At 61.3% G+C, this 20,409-nt stretch overlaps 2 protein-coding genes across 3 annotated transcripts in view; both read left to right on the forward strand.

Moving 5' to 3' along the window:
• Positions 1 to 7,592, forward strand: part of SCARA5 (scavenger receptor class A member 5) — a 38,975-nt gene extending 31,383 nt beyond the window's left edge. Inside the window, exons 8-9 of one of the 2 annotated variants that reach the window (XM_082306717.1) lie at positions 4,222 to 4,416; positions 7,329 to 7,592. In XM_082306717.1, coding sequence (XP_082162843.1) covers positions 4,222 to 4,416; positions 7,329 to 7,465 — 332 coding nt within the window. In that variant the 3' untranslated portion in view covers positions 7,466 to 7,592. The remainder of the gene's footprint in view (positions 1 to 4,221; positions 4,417 to 7,328) is intronic. The other variant, XM_082306718.1, reaches the window with a different exon arrangement.
• Positions 7,593 to 9,544: 1,952 nt separating this feature from the next.
• PBK (PDZ binding kinase) lies at positions 9,545 to 18,857 on the forward strand (the record flags this gene model as incomplete). The annotated part of the gene is made up of 7 exons (XM_082305515.1): positions 9,545 to 9,593; positions 11,421 to 11,511; positions 12,110 to 12,252; positions 13,503 to 13,672; positions 14,548 to 14,677; positions 16,088 to 16,255; positions 18,643 to 18,857. The coding sequence occupies 7 exons, from the start codon at positions 9,545 to 9,547 to the stop codon at positions 18,855 to 18,857; spliced, it is 966 nt and encodes a 321-aa protein (XP_082161641.1).
• Positions 18,858 to 20,409: the final 1,552 nt, after the last annotated feature.

Consider the following 20,409-nt stretch of genomic DNA (forward strand, 5'->3'; position numbering starts at 1 on the left):
ATCTCTCCTTGGGGACATCCCTCCTGCCTCCCCAAGGACATCCCTCCCTGGGGACATCCCTCCTGCCACCCCAGGGACATCCCTCCTGCCTCCTTGGGGACGTCCCTCCTGCCACCCCAGGGACATCACCCCTGCTGCCTCAGGCGCCCACGCAGGGGCTCCAGGTCCCTGCCGTCGGCCACCACGACACCCAAGCGGTGCCAAGCGGGAGCGCGGATGCGGCAGGGGAGCAGCAGCGGCGGCGGCTGGGGAGCGGGGAGCACCATGGTGGGAGGCCCCAGCACCCCAGCAAGGACCGAGGACCCCAGCCCCCTCCAGCCCCTGCTCGGTGGGCGAGCGCAGCTGGTTCCCATCCGCAAAGTACAAATGACGGGCTATGTCACTGCTTAATTTCCTGGGATAGACGTACCCCACATCTCCCCCCCTGCAAACCTGATGTTTGCATCCATATTCCCAACCCGAAGGGAGCAGAGCAGAGCAGGGGCAGTGGGAGAGGACGGTGGGGAGCCCAGGGAACCCAGGATCTGTTACCAGGGGGGAGATGAGATCTCAGCTGAGCTGCAAAGAATCAGGCCCTTGTTTTTTCGGCCACGGCGGGTTATTTCTCCTCTTTAGCCTTGCCTTTCTTGTTTTGCTTTTTTTTGGAGGCTGGGCAGGGGAGAGATCAAGGGCTTTGGAAGTAATTGCTGCGGCAAAAACAAATGTAGATGAGGAAGAAATGATGCTTTTGGTGTTTATTGGGTACGTTGGAGAGGGAAGGGGCCAGGGAGCTGCTCAGAGATGGAGGGGGCCGGGCCGCTTCGCAGGCAGGGGGTTGCTGCAGGCAGAGAGCACGGCTGGGATGCTCCTGTGCCGCTCTGCAGCCGCAGCCCGGGAGGGCCCGATCCTGGGCAGCCTTCTGCAGCACAACCAGGGGGACAACCCGCTTTGGGCCCCGTGCGTCTCCTGGTGGCTCCGCCAGCTCGCCGGGACCAGGACCCGAGCGCAGCCTTGACCCCAGCTGCAGCTTTTGCAGAGTCCCCAGGGCACCAAAACAGCCCCAGGCTGGGCTGGGCTGGGATAAACTGGGCTGGGCTGGGCTGAGCTGGGCTGGGCTGGGCTGGGATAAGCTGGGCTGGGCTGGGATGAGCTGGTCTGCGGGGCCGTTACGGGCAGCTGGCACTGGTCTGGGAGGAGACTTATGGGTTTTATTAGCTTTTATGAGCCAAGTAATGCTTGTTAGAGGCTAAGTGGAAAGGCTGTGGCCAGGACTCACGTGGCTGAGCTCTGCGGCTTTATTAGCAGCCCTCACCCTGCTGATTAATGGGAACATCCTGGTGGTGCCTGGATCTGTGCCCTGACTGCACATCTCCTCCCCTCCTTGGAGAAGAGGTCGTTGTCCTCCAGCACGCACGGGCTCCGAGGAGCATCCGGGAGAGAGCCGGGGTGGGGACGGACTCGCAGGGGGAGGAGTGAGGACGTTGGGATGAGCAACTGGGTTGGAGACAGGGAGCTGGTCCTGGACCGTCGGTCACCTGCCTGCTGTCCTGGCACCAGGATGGCTTTGGAGGCAGAGCTGGATGGTTTCACAGAGGGGATTGCTGCCTTCCAGGGGCCTCCACCTCCACGCCTCGGGCTCAGTCCATGCAGCCATTAGCCATTGCTTTCCCGTAGCTGTTGCATACACAAGGCGACGGCACCTGGGGAAGGATCCCATGCCCTGGGGTGCTCCAGAGCGCAAGAGGGAGAATGGTCCCAAAGCCACGGCGTTCCCTGTGCCGGGAGAGCAGGCAGGCAAGGGGACCCCCAGGTGCCGCAGTGCTGGTGGCCAGGGTCGCCGAACACGTGGAGCCGGGAAGGTGGCACCGCATGGCTCGCCACCTCGGCCTGAGCGGTGGAGGAGAAGTGCTGGACCCTGCGTTTCCCTGCCCGGGACCCTGGGTTTCCCTGGCCGCATCCCGCTCTCCACTTGCTTGCTTGGAGCAGGGAGGCTGGGTTGGCTCCCTAGCAGGGGACACCGGTGTTGGAGCCGGCACAAGCTTGGCTTGGCAGGAGCAGCTCCCCTGGCAGCTCCGGCGCACGTGTTCAACTGGGAAGAGTGGCTTCATCCAGCCCTCAGATGACACCATCCCCGGGGTGAGCCAAGGCAGCTGCCTCGGCAGAGCTGCGCGATGGCTGGGAGGAGACGTCCCATCCCGGGGAGCAATCGGGTTTCATTACCAGGACTCACTGAAGACGACAGCCGGCAGCATCCCAAACGAGCCCCTTGGCTGAGATGTGATGCCACCTCTCCGGGTCCGTGGCAGAGCTGTGCAAAATACCAGCGAGATGGTTCAGGGACAGCAGGAGATGTTTCCTGGCTCCTCCGTGAACCCGATGCTCTGCCCAGATCCAGGAAAACACGCTCAGGGTTTCCAGACCCTGTCTTGAGCCTGACCCCGAGTGGGTCCTGGAAGTGGGAGATCGGCCAGTGCCGAGGCCAAGCAAGGACTGTGCTTTCTGGAGGTCGTTGGAAGAGGTGGCCCTGTTCCCACTGGGAGCGAGCCAGGGAAAACCCAGAGCCTGAAACATGAAAAAAAACAACTTTTCTGCAGGTCCCAGCCAGCCAGCAGTGCCCAAACCCCTTGCATCTCTGTGCAGCAGGTCCCAAATGCTGCTCCAGTCTCCAAATGTCCCATTAACCCTGCACCTCCCAGCTCCGAGAGCCTGGGGCAAGCAGGGACCCTGCTTTGCCCACTTTGGCCAATCTCATGGTCGCCAACGTGGTTGGCCAAGGTGCCTGATGAGACCTCAGCCGAGCACGGCTGCCTGCGACATCCCACCACCGCGGAGTTAAAGCAGATGTTGGACCAACGTCAAGTTTTACCCGGCTCTTGGCAGCTGCCTCCGCAACGGTCACCTCTTGGTGAGGCGGAGACCTTTTGGGTTCATCACTTGAGACGCTCCCATGGTCCACGTACCAGCAAAATACCCAGGGAGAAGTTTTTGTTCCCTTTTACATTGCTGGGACGTTGGTGGCGGCTGTGGCTGCCGTGGTTTTGGTGGCGTGGAAGCGGGGCGCAGCCCCCCGAGCCCCTCTCCACCAGGGATGTAGAGGATGAGCTGGAGCGTTGACGGTCATCAAGGAGGAGACCGCGGTCTGCCTGGAAGTGCTCCACGCAGCAATCCAAACCCCATTTATCTTCGCATTTGAGAAGTAATGTCATTGAGCATTTCCAATGGGAACGTGGGTTTTGATGGGGGGGGGGGAACCAAGGCCAAACCCTGGCTTTGAGAAAATGGCTTTAAATAAAAATCTCCGAGCAGCTGCAGTGCAACCTTGTTTGGGGGAGCCCAGCTCCACCCTCGGCTGCTGGCCCAGCCCGCGGTGAGTCATGGGGCGAGCCCAGCTGCCTGACAGCGATTTTCAACCCCTTTTTTGTCCCAAATAATGGGATTTGTGGTGTGTTCCTTTCTCTGGGTTTCCTTGGCTGGGGGTGGAGGAAGAACCGTTGCGGTTTGGTTTTGGTGCTGAGCTCCTCGGTCATCCCCGTCAGATAAACCACCACCCCGCCGTGCCTCTCCCCGGCTGAAGGATGAAGGGCGACCGTGCCGGTCTCGCCTGGCAGGAGGGTGGTGATGGGGGAGGAAGGCTGAGCAGCCACAGAAAGGCAACTGGGAGCGGAGGGAGCAACGCCATGGTGGGGAGGAGGACAAACCATGTCCCCCCACTACACTTTGGCATTTCGGACCCTCACCTCAAGCATGAAGTCGGGGTCCACCTGGGCAGCATGGACTTGGTCCGGGGCCCTGTCTCCAGGCTGGAAGAGCCTCCTTGTCACCTGCAGTCCCCTTTCATAGTCCCTTTGGGAAGCACTGCCCTGGTTTTGCTGGCATCTCACTCGGTTGCTCAGATCTCTCTTCTCATCGCAAGCCTGAGCTGTCTCCGTTTGGTCGCACCTTGATGGCTTCAGGACTGATCCTTGGTCGGTGCCTGCCCTCCCTGCGGCACCTTAGGCTGCAAACAGGTCCCAATGGCGTGACCATCGCAAGGCTCAGCCTCCTCCGACAGAACCCTGGGTTTGATGGGACCCCTCCGGCACCGTACCCAACAGTGGTGGGACGTCCCCAGGTCTCCTGGAGGTGCATCACCCAGTGCTTTCTGCAGCCACACACACCATGGCGAGGGCACGGGAGGTGGTCCAAGGCGGGTGAGGGAGATGCCACCATGTCCCCTCTGATCTCCCTCTCTCTTCCCGCCAGCAGCCGCCGAGGAGGGGATGATTCGGCTGGTGAATGGCTCCGGCTCCCACGAGGGACGGGTGGAGGTCTTCTACGACCGGCGTTGGGGCACGGTGTGCGACGACGGCTGGGACAAGAAGGATGGAGACGTGGTGTGCCGGATGCTGGGCTTCCGAGGCGCCGAGGAGGTGTACCGCATGGCCCGGTTCGGCCAAGGTAGGACCCTTCCACCTCTGCCCCCACCTCGCCTGGCATAGATACCTGGGGCCAGCCCATAAATAAACCAGAACCCCCCCAAAAATGAGCGTGGAGGCATCCAGCACGTCCCCCATGAGCAGGACAGGGGCTGTGGTGGCCCGAGAAGCTTCGGTCTGGTCGAACACTGGTTTATTCAGCACGGCCAGCCCCGGGTGCATCCAAATATTTTGGCGTTGGCTTGCGGGACGGCGTGCGAGCACATTGCTGGCGCTGGCCCAGGCGGCTCCTTCCTCTGCTCCGGCTCCCTCGGCGTGCACGCCCTGCTGCACGCTGACTCAGCACCGGCGAATGGCCCCGGGCTTCTTGTTTTTGAACGAACGCTTTGGGGTTTTCAGCCGGACGTGACTTTTGAAGATCTATTTTCTTTTTAGAATAACAAAGGGAAAAGCTCTTAAAAACAGAGGGGAAATGTCAGGAACACTTTGGCAGGCAGCGGGGTGGCCTTTGGCCCCAAACCGTTGGGTTGGGGTGTTTCTGCCCAGACCAGCTCCCTTTCCACGTAGGCTTTTTAACTCCTTCTCTCCAACTGCTCGGGGCTGCCAAGGAGATGATGGATCCCAAAAGCAGGTAGCCACCACGGCCATCATCTAGCCATTAACATGCCGGTTGGCCAGACCTTCTTTGCGACCACAGCTGGACCCCTCCAAGAGTTGGTGTCCTTCACACCAGCCTTGGGAGACCTCACAGCTTGTTTCACCACCAGGGCCCTGGTTGCCCGCTCCTGGGTTTCTTCCCCGTCTTGCACCCCGGTCCTCTCCCGCCCCCCGACGCTGGTACAGCCGCTTGGGATCCTGGCACGCCGTCATCCAGAGCCTGCCTCGGGAGATAGGCTTGACTTGGGGTCTCCCAGCCGGGAGGAGCTGCTGCTCCTCCTCCCGTGACCCCCTCGGCACGGCAATGAAAGCGCCCAAATCCCCCAGCCCAGCAGCCTGGAGATGCCCAGCAAATGCAGAGCCCCAAAGGTCCTGCCACACCACGGTGCCACCTTCGGTCATCCTTGATGGGGCAGAACCCCATCGATGCCCCGTTGAGCGTGGCACGTCCAGTGCCTTGCCATGGCCCCAACCCGCCACGTGCTGGTGGCTGGCGTCCCTCCTGGGGGTGTTTCCTCCAGAACAGGGATTGTGCGTCCCCAAAATGTGGGGCTCCCCCGCTGCCACGTGCCAGATGTGCTGCGCCCATCGCCTGTGCGGGCAGACCTGGGGTCCGCATTTCTGTGGGGGTGGATGGGGAGAATCATGGAATCACAGAAGGGTTTGGGTGGGCAGGGACCTCCAAAGGCCACCCAGTCCCACCCCTGCCATGGGCAGGGACAGCTTCACCCAGACCAGGGTGCTCAGAGCCCCGTCCAACCTGGCCTTGAATGTGGCCAGGGATGGGGCATCTCCCACCGCTCTGGGCAACCTGGGCCAGTGCCTCACCACCCTCAGCACAAACAATTTCTCCCTTCTGTCCAGTCTGAATCTCCCCTCTTTCAGTTTAAAACCATTCCCCCGTGTCCTGTCGCCGCAGGCCCTGCTAAAAAGCCTGTCCCCCCCTTTCTTGTAGGCCCCCGTTAAGCACGGAGAGGCCGCAATCAGCTCTGCCCGCAGCCGCCTCCTCCCCAGGCTGAGCACCCCCAGCTCTCAGCCTTTCTCCACAGCAGAGCTGCTCCAGCCTCTGACCATTTTGGTGGCCTCCCCTGGCCCCGCTCCCACAGCTCCATGTCCTTCCCGTGCTGAGGACCCCCGAGCTGGACGCAGGGCTCCAGGGGGTCTCCCCAGAGCGGGGCAGAGGGGCAGAATCCCCTCCCTCGCCCCGCTGCCCACGCTGCGGGGGATGCAGCCCGGGAGACGCTTGGCTTTCTGGGCGGCCAGCGCACATTGCCGGCTCGTGGCCGGCTTTCCATCCCCCAGCACCCCCAAGTCCTTCTCGGCAGGGCTGCTCTCCACCCCTCCATCCCCCAGCCTGTGCTGACACCGGGGGCTGCCCCGACCCCGGTGCAGGACCTTGCCCTTGGCCTTGTTGAGCCCCATGAGGCTCACAGGGGCCCCCCTCTCCAGCCGGCCCAGGTCCCTCTGGATGCCATCCCGTCCCTCAGGCGTGGCGACTGCACCCCTCAGCCTGGTGTCACCTGCAAACCTGCTGAAAATTCGTGCCGACCGAGGAGAGGGGCTGGTGTGCAAAGTGTAAAATCCCAGAAGTCGATATTTATTCTTGCACGTGGGGTGGCCCAGCCAAACCGGGGCACCCAAATGGGGTTTTACCGGGGGTTCTTCTCCCCTTCAAGCGTTTGGGTGCACCATGGTGGACTAATCACCAACACCCGCGCTGCTGAGTACTAATCATAGGAAAATTTTGCAAAGCAACTCTATTTTTGCAGCATTCTTGCTGCTTCCCTATTGATCCAGACGTCCCTGGAGCCGGCCTTGCTCCAGTCCCCGACCTCCGACACCGGACTATGCTGGGAGGGTCTCGAAGCCGTGTCGGGGGCTACGGGATGCTGCCGTTACCTCGTTGTCCAGGGGCATCCTTCATCCTCCATGAAGCTTCCAAGAAGCAAAATCCTTATTTCTAGTCCTCAAGCATGAAAAATACAAAAATCCCCAGTAAAACTCCGCTACCTCTTTCCATTCCAGCGTACAACGGGAACCAATACATATTTTAACACCACGAATACACGTTACTCTAAAGAAGGAACGACAGAACAGTTAGGGGAGGGGATTTTCACAACGGATGAAGCCTTTTGTTCAAAAACGGCTTGACTTATTTCTGCTTTATCCTGGTGAGGCAGCGATGCACGGGGCCTTGGTTGGAGGGGATCCAGCTGATGCCGGCGCCGGTGCCGATGCCGGTGCCGGTGCCGCTCACCGGGGTCCCTGTTTTTGCAGGCACGGGGAGGATCTGGATGGACGACGTCTCCTGCAAGGGGACAGAGGACAGCCTTCTGCGCTGCAGCTTCTCCAGCTGGGGCAAGACCAACTGCGGGCACGCCGAGGACGCCGGCGTGAAATGCCTGACGCCGTGACTGGGGGGGACACGACACCCCCAGTCTGGCCGCGGGGGTCCGGGGGGGCTCGGCCCGCCCCACGGCTCTCACCTGTGCTTCTTGAAATGGTTTTATTATTAGAGAAATAAATGCTTTTTTATTATTCCCTACCGTGCTGGCGCAGCCGTGCTCGGGGGGGGGGGGATTCATGGGGGGCCGTTGGGGGATGCACGGGGGGGCGAAAATACAGCGCCTGGGTCTGGCTCAGCCCGGGTTCAAGAAGCCCCTGCGTGCTGGGTGGGGGTACGGAGCACCCTGGGGTGCCTGAGCCCCCCCCAACCCCCCCACAGACCCCCCCCAAGGGCTTGGGGACCCCATGGAGACACCCCAAGGGCTTGGGGACCCTGCTGAACCCCAGAGACCCCCCCCATGGCCTGGGGGCCCCACAGAGACCCCTCCAAGGGGTCGGCAATGCCATGGAGACCCCCCCCCAAGGACTTGGGGACCCCCTGATACACCCCCACAAGGGCTTGAGGACCCCATGCAGACCCCCAAGGGCTTGGGAACCCCACTGACCCCCAGAGGTCCCTTCAAAGGGCGTGGGGACCCCCCCATAGACCCCCCCCCAAGGGTTTGGGGACCCTGCTGCACCCTAGAGACCCCCCGAAGGACTTGGGGACCCCGTGCAGACTCCCCCTAAAAGCCTTGGGGACCCCATGGAGACCCCCCCAAAGGCTTGGGGACCCCGCTGCCCCCTCCAAACCCTCCAGGACCCCTCACAGAGACCCCCAAAGGCCTTGGGGACCCCCTGACGCCCCCCCCAAAGCACTTGGGGGGGAACCCCCCAGTAGGCCCCGCCCCCCCGCTTGGCCCCGCCCCCGGCCTGGCCCCGCCCTCCGCGTTCCGCGCCCTTTGTCCGCCCGCGGCTGCCGTAGCGGCGGGAAGCGCCGTTCCCGCGCGCAGGATTCAAAGGGCGGCGGCGGGTAACGGCCGCGGGACGGGGCCGGTGTCGGTGTGTGAGGGGGGACGGGGGTCGTGCTCCTCCTCCGGGCTCGGTTTGGGGAGCGGGGGGACCGAGGGGGGCTCCGGCAGCGCCGGCTTCGCCTTCTGCCCTCAGCCCCCCGGCCTGGGCCCCCCCCGTCACCCCCTGAGGTGGGGCCCGGGGGGCCTCGCCCCCCTCCTCCCCCCCCGCGCTCCTCGCCCCCTGAGGTGCGACCCACCCTCCTCTCCTGCCCCCCCCCCCCCCCAGCCTGGGACCCCCAATTGCCCCCAGAGATGGCACCCACCCTCCTCTCCTGCCCCCCCCCAGCCTGGGACCCCCAATTGCCCCCCAATTGCCCCCAGAGATGGCACCCACCCTCCTCTCCTGCCCCCCCTCCAGCCTGGGACCCCCAATTGCCCCCCAAATGCCCCCAGAGATGGCACCCACCCTGCTCTCCTGCCCCCCCCCCCCAGCCTGGGACCTCCCTCACCCCCTGAGGTGGGACCCCACTGTCTTCTCCCGCCCCCCCTCCCCAGCCTGGGACCCCCAATCGCCCCCAGAGATGGCACCCACCCTCCTCTCCTGCCCCCCCCCCCCCCCCAGCCTGGGACCCCCAGTCGCCCCCAGAGATGGCACCCACCCTCCTCTCCTGCCCCCCCCAACCTGGGACCTCCCTCACCCCCTGAGGTGGGACCCCACCGTCTTCTCCCCCCCCCCCCCAGCCTGGGACCCCCAGTCGCCCCCAGAGATGGCACCCACCCTCCTCTCCTGCCTCCCCTCAACTTGGCACCCCCTCTCCCCCCTTCACCCAGCGCTGGGACCTGCAGTCCCACCCCCGCCATGGTGCTGAGGGCTGGGGGGGGGGCCCTGTCCTGCTGGGAGCAGCTGGGGACGCTTCCCCCGCCACCACCTCCTTCCCTGGGTGCCACAGTGAGCAGTCGGGAACTCCCAACGGGTGTAATTTATGTAATTTATGTCCTTTAACGTACTGTCCGTGATGCCCCTGTGTGGGTTAGGGCTCGAGCCCTGCGCAGCTCGTGCTCCCGGGTCCTTCTGAGTGGTTCCCTCCGGATTTTGGGTGGCGGAGGGGTAATAAAGTCTCTCCTCTGCTCTAGGGATCAGGACGGTTTGCAGCGATGGAAGCCTTCAAGTCTGAAAACAACCTGGCCCACAAGGAGAAACCTGGTGAGTCGCGTTCGGGCGTGAGCCCTAAATATTTCCAGAGGGAACAGCAGGGAAACCGGATGCTTTGCCCGGGGCCTGGCGCTTTGCTGCGGGGAGGCGATGGGTGTTCAAGCAGCCTGTCGGGGTGGGTGTCGTGCTTTCACCCCCGTGGGCAGCTCAGCCGCTGCCAACTCGCTGGCGGAGCAGCATAAGAAGCGGAAAAGGCCTCGGCGTTGTGTGGGCAGGGCTCAGCTGTAACAAACAGTTGTCTGCCTGGGCTTTAGTGAGGCCTTTGAGACGGTTTCCCACAGCGTTCTCCTGGAGAAGCCGGCTGCTCACGGCTTGGATGGGTGCACTCTGCGCTGGGTAAAAACCTGGCTGGCGGCTGGGCCCAGGGAGCGGTGGTGAATGGAGCCAAACCCAGCTGGCGGCCGGTCACCAGTGCTGTTCCCCAGGGCTCAGTGCTGGGGCCGGTCCTGTTCAATATCTTCATCGCTGATCGGGAGGAGGGGATGGAGGGCACCCTCAGCCAGTTTGCAGGGGACACCCAGTCGGGCGGGAGCGTTGGTCTGCTGGGGGGCAGGAGGCTCTGCAGAGGGCCCTGGCCAGGCCGGGGCGATGGGCCCAGGCCCCGGGGTGAGGGGCAGCAAGGCTCAGGGCCGGGTCCTGCCCTGGGGGCACAGCAACCCCAGGCACCGCTGCAGGCGTGGGGAGGAGCGGCTGGGAGCTGCCCGGCGGGAAAGGGCCTGGGGGTGCTGGTCGACAGCCGCTGGACACGAGCCAGCAGGGTGCCCAGGTGGCCAAGAGGGCCAGTGGCACCCTGGCTTGTATCAGGAACGGTGTGGCCAGCAGGAGCAGGGCAGGGATGGTCCCCCTGCGCTGGGCACTGGTGAGGCCGCCCCTCGAATGCTGTGCTCAGCGCTGGGCCCCGCACCCCAAGGCGGCCATGGAGGGGCTGGAGCGTGGCCAGAGCAGGGCAGCGAGGCTGGGGCAGGGGCTGGAGCACAAGGCTGGGGAGGAGCGGCTGGGGGAGCTGGGGGGGCTCAGCCTGGAGAAGAGGAGGCTGAGGGGAGCCCTCATCGCTCTCTGCAACGGCCTGAAAGGAGGCTGGAGCCGGGGGGGTCGGTCTCTGCTCCCCAGGAACAAGCGATGGGACGAGAGGGAACGGCCTCAAGCTGCGCCAGGGCAGGGTTGGGTTGGGTATGGGGAAAAACTTCTTCCCCCAAAGGGCTGTCAGGGCCTGGCCCAGGCTGCCCGGGGCAGGGGCTGAGTCCCCATCCCTGGGGGGATTTAAAAGCCGGGTAGACGTGGTGCTGAGGGACATGGTTTAGTGGTGGTCTTGGCAGTGCTGGGTTAACGGTTGGACTCGATGATCTTAAGGGTCTTTTCCAACCTTAATGGTTCTATGAAAAACATCCGTGTGTTATCAAGGCCATTTTAATCACAAATCCAAAGCCTAGCCCTGTACAAGATGCTGTGGAGAAAATTAACTCTGTCCCAGCCAACGCCAGTACAGTTGCTTAGCCCGGAGAGTAGCTAGGATCAAAAAGCTGAGCCTAAGATCCGGCTTGAACATAAAACATTGCACGAGGCTTCACAGAGAGTTGTCCTGGGTGAGAAACCCAACGAGGGCGGTCGTGACAGCTCAGCGGCAGCAGCGTTTTGGTAAGATATCGGGGGGCAGGGGGATTGGACAGGAGCTTTTTTCAAATCTGAACTCATTCTGCGCGTGCGGTAGAGTCAGAAATGAGCTTTGTAAGCAGAGCATCAAAGCTCCCTAGTGAGAAGCTGCTGCTTGATCTGCTGCGTGGGGTCATTCACCGGGCTGGGTTTCTCTTTTCTTTTTAGACGAGGGGCCGGTTTCTGTCACCATCCCGGCCTCTCCCTTCATGCAGAAGCTTGGATCTGGCACCGGGGTCAACGTCTACTTGATGAAAAGGTACGTGTGAGAGCGCAGGCGCGACGCCGCACTCGGGAACGGGGCTCGGCGTCTTTTATTTCCTCGAAAATAATATAAGGGATGGGAAGTGATTGAGCTCTGAGCAAGAAAGCGCTGCCGTCACCGACCTGCCGACGCTGCCCGCACGGAGTCGAGGCAGAGGCGTGGGATTTCCAGCTGTCCCATGTGGGCGGGAGGTGTCGGTGCTGGGAAGAGCTCAGCGTTTTGGGATAACGTTCCCTGGCCTGGAATTCAGGCATTTGGGGTCCTCCCCTGGCTCTGCTTTGGCCTGCTGGGCAAGGTGCTTCCCTCCCCGAGCCTCGGCTCCTCCGCCTGAAAACGAGAATCGATGCAATCTCCTTTTTTAAACTGCTTGAAAAGTCGATGGAGGAGCGCTCTGTGTGGGCGAAGCGTTGCTACGTGCCTCTGCGGTGCGCACGTTAGCAAGCTGCAGTTTATTTTAGCGTTGTTCTTTATTAATTCCACCAAATAAAGGCAGACGCTCTGCGGAACAGCTCCTCGGCGACCTGTGTGAGCTTTAACCGTGGCGCTGCTTACAAACAGAGCGGTTCTGAGACGTGTGACTCTTCCCATGCAGATCTCCCAGAGGTTTGTCTCGCTCCCCTTGGGCTGTGAAGAAAATTGTTTCCAAACAGAAGAGCAGCCAGCAAAGCATCTATCAGGAGAGACTGAACGAAGAAGCCAAAATCTTGAAAAACCTCCAGCACCCGAACATCGTGGGTGAGTTTCCAGCACAGCCTGCGTCGCTTCAATTGCAAATCGAGCTGTTGAAGGCGATTTTGGAGCCAGCTGATGGGACCGGAGGCTGCTGCTGGGCTTTTTTGGGTTCCTCTCGCCCCGAGGGCTGCGGGTTCCCGACGTCCCCATCCGGCTCTGGAAGTCTGGAGCCCCCGGAATGTGATGGGACGCACGGCGGGGGGAGGATCGCTGCATGCTTGACCTTCGGAGGCAGGTTGCTGGGCTGCCCGCGCCTTTGGTCAGGCCCACCGTGGGCTTGATTAAATTCATTTAGTCTTGCCCTGCGTGACGGGGACTTGGAAGCGCTCCTGGACCGCTGGGGCGGCTGGTTCTGGAGGAACGGCCGCCCGCCCCGGCGCTGCGCCGGCACGCAGCTCTAGCGTAGGGCCTGAGGGAAGGCAGGGACCCCCGTGGGGCTGCAGGGGACAGGCGATACCTTAGCGATAGCTGGGGTGGCTTCTGCCTACGGAATAAGGCTCCGGCTCCCGCCCTGGTGACGCACCTTTGTGAGTGACGATGCAGGCTCTTGGCTCTCTGCTAGGAATATTTTGAGAAGCCGCTTTAGTCTGCGTTTAATTTCTGCTCTTATCTTGTCAAAAATCTCTCCCGCCGGGCAGAACAGCAGCTTTGTTTGACTTTATCCTTTCATTTGTGCTTGCAACTACCTCAGGGCGGTCGCTTGCATTAGAAACGCTGCGTGCGAAGAACTTTGTATCCCTAAAACGGCACATTTTGCTTCTGGCAGGAATTTAAGAGCAAAGATAGCCTCGACCTCTCACATTGCAAACACTTCACTGCTTTTTTTTGGAAAAGGTGCCTTAAATCATTAACAGGATAAGTCTTTGGCTATGCCGTTACGCAAGACTTTGCCATTTCTAACTCCACCTGAAGAGCAGTGTTTACAGCTGGGAGTAAAACGTGGAGGAAGAAGGATTACGTGAGTGTTAGTCTTAGCCTTGTGGAATGGCCCCTGCGAGACGAGGGCTTGGCTTTCCCAAATCTCCTTCTGCTCGGGGCCGCGCAGGTCTCCGGGGACATTCCCGTGCCTTCACCTCGCCCCGGAAAGCGCAAGCCAGGTCCCCCCCGGGATGTGAATTTGCTTGGGGTTGGTTGCAGCCGCCGGGAGAGCACCTGGGTAGCAGCCCCAAACGCTCGGGCTGCATCGGGCCGGCAAGCACGCGGAAACGCCGGCGCCTGCTTCGGCTCTCGAACAAATCAATCTTTGTTGGCAGGTTACCGTGCGTTCGCCGAAGCCAGCGATGGAAGCATGTGTCTGGCCATGGAGTACGGAGGAGAAAAATCTCTCAATAACTTAATTGATCTGAGAAGTGAAAACCGGCTGGGCCCTTTCCCCGCTGCCACGATTTTCAAAGTTGCCTTGCACATGGCGAGGGGGCTGAAGGTATGTTTAACGTTAACCGTAGCTCTTCTGCGCTGGTGACGCTGGACACGCTGGTGACGCTGGAAAAATAAATGAATTTGGGGTGTGAGAAGGCCCTGCCGGCAGCTGGAGAGCAGATGCTGGGACGCTCCGGGGAAGGCCTTGGCGGTGGTTTTTTTACCGGGGTGCTGTACGGACTCAGGTAAAAACTGAGCCCTGAAGCTTGAAGTAATATAAAAAGAGATGCAACAGGGGTTTTGTCACAACTATCCTGCTGCCCTCCCCTGGGGCTACCTGCTGTCCCTCCTCGCTAGCCGGCCAGGAGGCTGGCTGCTGGATCCTTCTCGCTGGTCTTGGCAGCGCAGACGGTTAGCCGATGCCCGCGGCTGCCAGCTGGTGCCGCTTGCGTTCCTCCTCTCGCCGAGCCGCGGCAGCCGCCGTGCTAAGGTTGCGTTTAGGGGGGGAAAAGCGGGGAAAAGGAGACTCGGCGGGGCTCTGTCTAAACCGCAGCACGGCTTCTGAGCCTCCCCCGGCTATGCCGGCTGTCCCGGCCACGAGTCCTGTGCGATTGCTGCCGAGGAGACGCGGCTCTGAGCTCCCGGGATACCGCGGATGCCTGCTTGGCCGTCAGCTTCGCACCAGCTCGTTGCTGGAGGCGCTTCTCACCGTCTTTCACTTAAAAGACAACTGTAAGCCTCCAAAACTGGGCTGGGTGGAACACCCTGCCCTGTGTTTCGTACGTGGTACAGGTAGGTGGTGACCCATCCTCGAGGTTTTAAGGCTAAATATGTTACAAGTTGAGAAATTGGTGCTTTTTGTCCGAGTCCGATGGCTCCTCCTGCCTCTCCATCGCTGTACCTGTAAGCGGGTGTTAACGGCTCCTCTCTGCCTCTTAGTATCTTCACAACGACAAGAAGCTGCTCCACGGAGATATCAAATCTTCAAACGTGGTCATTAAAGGCGATTTTGAAGCCATCAAGATCTGCGACGTGGGAATGTCCCTGCCCCTGGATGAGAACATGACCGGTAAGTCGGGCGGCCGGGAAGGGGACCCAAACGCTTGGCGGCTGCCGGAATTTGGCACATTTACCCTCCCGCGGCCTCGGCGGGAAGGACCGGCGAGCGGTTTGCACCGTGCGGGGGTGAAGGGGATTTCGGAAGGTCCGGCTTTAATTCCCCAAACCTGTGACATCTCATACGTTCGCTCCCGCGGGCGGGAGCGCCGTTGTGTGCGGGGCGCTGGATCAGGCCCCGCCGGACCACGCCGAGGAGAGATGCTCTCGCCAGAGCGTGAAGTAAACGTATCCTTCTCGTAGGGCGAGAAGGAAGCGCGAGCCAAAGGCAAGCGTTATAAAGCCTTCGTGTAAATGAGAAGCAGATGTCTAATGGCGTCGTGGCTTGGCTGTGAACAGCAGGAATGTGTTTGGGTTAATTACAAGAATGCTTTTCTCCGCCGCTTTACGCAGCGCTCGGGCCTGCGACCGCCTCATAATTTATAAAGCTGCTCTATTACATTTTTATTAGTAGCTGTTCCCTTTTATAAGGAGCGAGAGAGCCGGAGGCAGCGCCCCGGCGTAATCTCCCGGAGAGGAATGTGGTTAAAGTATCGGTTTCTGGGCTGGTTTAACGGTCAGAAGTCCTCTCCACCCAGCCCCGATTTTGGCTTTGCCTCCTCCTGGTCGCGAGGAGACGAGGAGCACCCACCGACGACGAGTGGGTCCCCGTCCCTGTGGCAGCCGAGGATTAAAGCGCAACAGCCCGTGAAGGGTTGAGGGATTTCGGCATTCGCTTCTCGTTACGGGCTGGGCTTTGAAGATCAGCCCTGCAAGAGAAAAGTTTCTTGAACAGCTGAGATCTGCTGACAGCTCGGGAATTTGCTAGGGAGAGCGGAGGGGGGAATGTGGCACCCTCCTCTTGGGAGAGGGATATAAGGGACGGAGTCCGAGCTGATCCCTTCAGCTCCCCCGGGGCTCATGAAGATCAAGGAGGCGTTAAATTGAACAAAGTGGCGAGAGCTTGGTGTGGGCTGGAGTAAAGAAACCAGGACAGGGTGGCTGGCAGGGGGCACTGCGGGGTGGAGGCTGAGGCAGCCCGGCGAGCAGCGGGGTTGGGTTGGCTTTGTCCCCTGGGAAGGGGAAGGTGCCCTGTGAGCGCTGTCACCCCGGGGGGGCCAAGCTGAGGAAGACGCAGGTAATTCCTCGCTTCTTCCTTGCGGGGTGTCTTACAGCGGGGTTACAGCTCTGACCTTCGGTTCTTCTCTCTGCTTACACGGTTGTGAAAGAAAAATGGCTTCAGGCCCCCAAAAGATCCTCCCTGCGGCTTTAGCATGCCTGAGCTAGCCGCCAGGCGAAATCCTTGCTGCGTGGCGAGCCGTGACGGTGTCGTGCTGTGTCTGCAAGCCCCAGCAGACACCCGAGCTGCGTTGTTTCCTTCCAGTGAGCGAGCCGGACATGTACTACGTGGGCACCGAGCCCTGGAAGCCCAAGGAGGCTCTGCAGGATGACGGCGTGATCACCGACAAGGCCGACATCTTCGCTTTTGGGCTGACTCTCTGGGAAATGATGACCCTCGCCGTGCCCCACATCTACCTGAGCGATACCTTGGGTGACTAAAGTTTCTTTTTATACCTTGCTGGTGAACAACTGCTGCTCCTAGAGATGCTTTCCTCTCTTAGTAGGGTTGGTTTTTACAGCCCTGTCGTGCTGGGGAGTCGGCTGCAGCGCGGAGGTGCTCAGCACCGCCCCGAGGCCGCTCTGCAGCGGGTGCCTGCCGGCGTTTGTGCAGGAGGCTGGGCTGCTTTCAACTTCCTTCAGCTTTTTAACTCTAAATGAGAAGTTGATAAATGATGGTAACTAATCATTGCAAAGCAGAGCTCTTTGTAAGTGCTCCAGCTGCTGGTTAACAGCTGGAGAGAGCTCGAAATTCGGCTGCTCACCAGATTCCCGTCAGCGCGGTTCGGTAGGGTTGAAAGATGTCCTTGAGGCCGACTGCTGCTCCCCCGCGCGCCCCGCAGCCCGCTCAGCCGGGCTCCGGCTCCGTCCCACGCCCGTGCAGCGTAGGAGGAATCTGCCAGGCTGCCAAACACCCGCTCACCTCCGACAAAGCCCGGGGGAGCAGTTTGAGTTACTTTGGGCACCTCCTGCGTGCCCAAGTGGGGATTTGTCATAGAGTCATAGAGTCATTAAGGTTGGAAAAGACCCTTAAGATCATCGAGTCCAACCGCTAACCCAGCACTGCCAAGCCCACCACTAAACCCTGTCCCTCAGCACCACATCTCCCCGGCTTTTAAATCCCTCCAGGGATGGGGACTCAGCCCCTGCCCTGGGCAGCCTGGGCCAGGCCCTGACAGCCCTTTGGGGGAAGAAGTTTTTCCCCATACCCAACCCAAACCTGCCCTGGCGCAGCTTGAGGCCGTTCCCTCTCGTCCCATCGCTTGTTCCTGGGGAGCAGAGACCGACCCCCCCAGCTCCAGCCTCCTTTCAGGCCGTTGCAGAGAGCGATGAGGGCTCCCCTCAGCCTCCTCTTCTCCAGGCTGAGCCCCCCCAGCTCCCCCAGCCGCTCCTCCCCAGCCTTGTGCTCCAGCCCCTGCCCCAGCCTCGCTGCCCTGCTCTGGCCACGCTCCAGCCCCTCCATGGCCGCCTTGGGGTGCGGGGCCCAGCGCTGAGCACAGCATTCGAGGGGCGGCCTCCCCAGTGCCCAGCACAGGGGCACCATCCCTGCCCTGCTCCTGCTGGCCACACCGTTCCTGACACAAGCCAGGGTGCCATTGGCCCTCTTGGCCACCCCCTTGTTGCAGCTACACTGAGCAGACAAGGCAGGGGGGAGCGAAGGGGATGGGCAGGGGCTGCTGCAGCTGCTTGCAGGCAGATCTGCACCCTGGAGCGATACAAAGCTAAAAATCCTACGGGCTCTGCTGGGAAAACTCTTGCTCCAGCCTTCGTACTGGCATGGACCCGCAGGCTGGTTTGTGTTTCCTAACTCGGTCTCCAGGCAGCCGGGGGATTTTTCCTCGCTCTCCTGCTCTCGGCATCTCCTGGCTGCAGAGCTTTTTCCCAGCCAGCTCTGCAGGGGTGACTCAGAGTTATTCTGCTGGGGAAAAAGGGGTTAGATACAGCTTCACAATAAGCGATTTAAGTCAAAGTAATGATGTATCCCAGGCAGTAATTAGTGCTAACAAAGGAATAGCGAAGCTGACACCGAGGTCACATCCCACCGCACCCCCTGCAAGGCAGGACTTGGGGGTGCTGGGGGATGGAAAGCCGGCCACGAGCCGGCAACGTGCGCTGGCCGCCCAGAAAGCCAAGCGTCTCCCGGGCTGCATCCCCCGCAGCGTGGGCAGCGGGGCGAGGGAGGGGATTCTGCCCCTCTGCCCCCTCTGGGGAGACCCCCTGGAGCCCCGCGTCCAGCTCGGGGGTCCTCAGCACGGGAAGGACATGGAGCGGTGGGAGCGGGGCCAGGGGAGGCCACCAAAATGGTCAGAGGCTGGAGCAGCTCTGCTGTGGAGAAAGGCTGAGAGCTGGGGGTGCTCAGCCTGGGGAGGAGGAGGCTGCGGGCAGAGCTGATTGCGGCCTCTCCGTGCTTAACGGGGGCCTACAAGAAAGGGGGGGACAGGCTTTTTAGCAGGGCCTGCGGCGACAGGACAAGGGGGAATGGTTTTAAACTGAAAGAGGGGAGATTCAGACTGGACAGAAGGGAGAAATTGTTTGTGCTGAGGGTGGTGAGGCACTGGCCCAGGTTGCCCAGAGCAGTGGGAGATGCCCCATCCCTGGCCACATTCAAGGCCAGGTTGGACGGGGCTCTGAGCACCCTGGTCTGGGTGAAGATGTCCCTGCCCATGGCAGGGGTGGGACTGGGTGGCCTTTGGAGGTCCCTTCCATCCCAAACCATTCCGCAATGGATGAGGAGCAGCTGGACAGTAAATTCCCCACAATCCCAGGGAATGGAGCAGTTTCCAGCACCCTTCCCAACACCTTTTCCACCTTCTTGTCCAGATGACTGCTCAGATGAAGACTCCTTTGAAGACTTTGACGAGGAAGCATATTACGCAGCCCTGGGAACCCGCCCGGCCCTCAACATGGATGAACTGGATTCATCCTACCAGTACGTGATCGATCTCTTCTCTGTCTGCACCAGCGAGGACCCCAAGAAGCGTCCCTCGGCCGCGTGCATCGTGGAAGCCTTGGAGGCGACGATGTCCCAGGAGTAAAAGCATCCGAGCTCCTGCGTTGTCCCCGAGGGGACATCGGACTGGCCCCGAGCTCCGCGGCGAGGGTGCAGGAGCTCAGGGATTGAATTTAGAAGAGTTATAAGCCTTCTGGTTTGTGAAACCTGGTCTGTCTGCTTAAAACCAGAGCCTAAACTTGTTCAGCACTAACCCCTGGTTTGAGGAGGTTGCTCTAGATTGCTTCTAGGTCCCTCTCCAAGCTGCATTTAGAATCTAAATAAGCTACAGGCTCTGTGCAATAGCTGTGCTTTTAGTCGTCATGTTCCAGCTGCTTTAAAACCTTTCCTTCCTTATTTGTGTGGAATTAAAAATATTTTTTTCTTCTTATTTTCAGTGTAAAAGCAGTGCTTTGCTTTTCCTAAGCACGTGTGTCCCTGCCAGGTATGTACGAGCTTTGGTGAGAGCTCTTGTGGAAAGTATTTGAGTTCCTGAGGCGGCTGGGTAACAGGAGGAGGGAGGGAGAGCGGCTGCAAGCGCAGGGAGGAGGGTTCCTGACCCCTCAGGGGGTTACACAGACTCCTGCCATGGTGACAAAGGCTGCGGGGTCCAGAAATGGCTGGCGGCTGGGGCCCAGGGAGCGGTGGTGAATGGAGCCAAACCCAGCTGGCGGCCGGTCACCAGTGCTGTTCCCCAGGGCTCAGTGCTGGGGCCGGTCCTGTTCAATATCTTCATCGATGATCGGGAGGAGGGGATGGAGGGCACCCTCAGCCAGTTTGCAGGGGACACCCAGTCGGGCGGGAGCGTTGGTCTGCTGGGGGGCAGGAGGCTCTGCAGAGGGCCCTGGCCAGGCCGGGGCGATGGGCCCAGGCCCCGGGGTGAGGGTCAGCAAGGCTCAGGGCCGGGTCCTGCCCTGGGGGCACAGCAACCCCAGGCACCGCTGCAGGCGTGGGGAGGAGCGGCTGGGAGCTGCCCGGCGGGAAAGGGCCTGGGGGTGCTGGTCGACAGCCGCTGGACACGAGCCAGCAGGGTGCCCAGGTGGCCAAGAGGGCCCAGGGCACCCTGGCTTGTGTCAGGAACGGTGTGGCCAGCAGGAGCAGGGCAGGGATGGTCCCCCTGCGCTGGGCACTGGGGAGGCCGCCCCTCGAGTGCTGTGCTCAGCGCTGGGCCCCGCACCCCAAGGTGGCCATGGAGGGGCTGGAGCGTGGCCAGAGCAGGGCAGCGAGGCTGGGGCAGGGGCTGGAGCACAAGGCTGGGGAGGAGCGGCTGGGGGAGCTGGGGGGGCTCAGCCTGGAGAAGAGGAGGCTGAGGGGAGCCCTCATCGCTCTCTGCAACGGCCTGAAAGGAGGCTGGAGCCGGGGGGGTCGGTCTCTGCTCCCCAGGAACAAGCGATGGGACGAGAGGGAACGGCCTCAAGCTGCGCCAGGGCAGGGTTGGGTTGGGTATTGGGAAAAACTTCTTCCCCCAAAGGGCTGCCAGGGCCTGGCCCAGGCTGCCCAGGGCAGGGGCTGAGTCCCCATCCCTGGGGGGATTTAAAAGCCGGGGAGATGTGGTGCTGAGGGACATGGTTTAGTGGTGGCCTTGGCAGTGCTGGGTT

The sequence above is a fragment of the Platalea leucorodia genome, assembly GCF_965183815.1.
Source record: "Platalea leucorodia genome assembly, chromosome: 3".
Lineage (NCBI taxonomy): Eukaryota > Metazoa > Chordata > Aves > Pelecaniformes > Threskiornithidae > Platalea > Platalea leucorodia.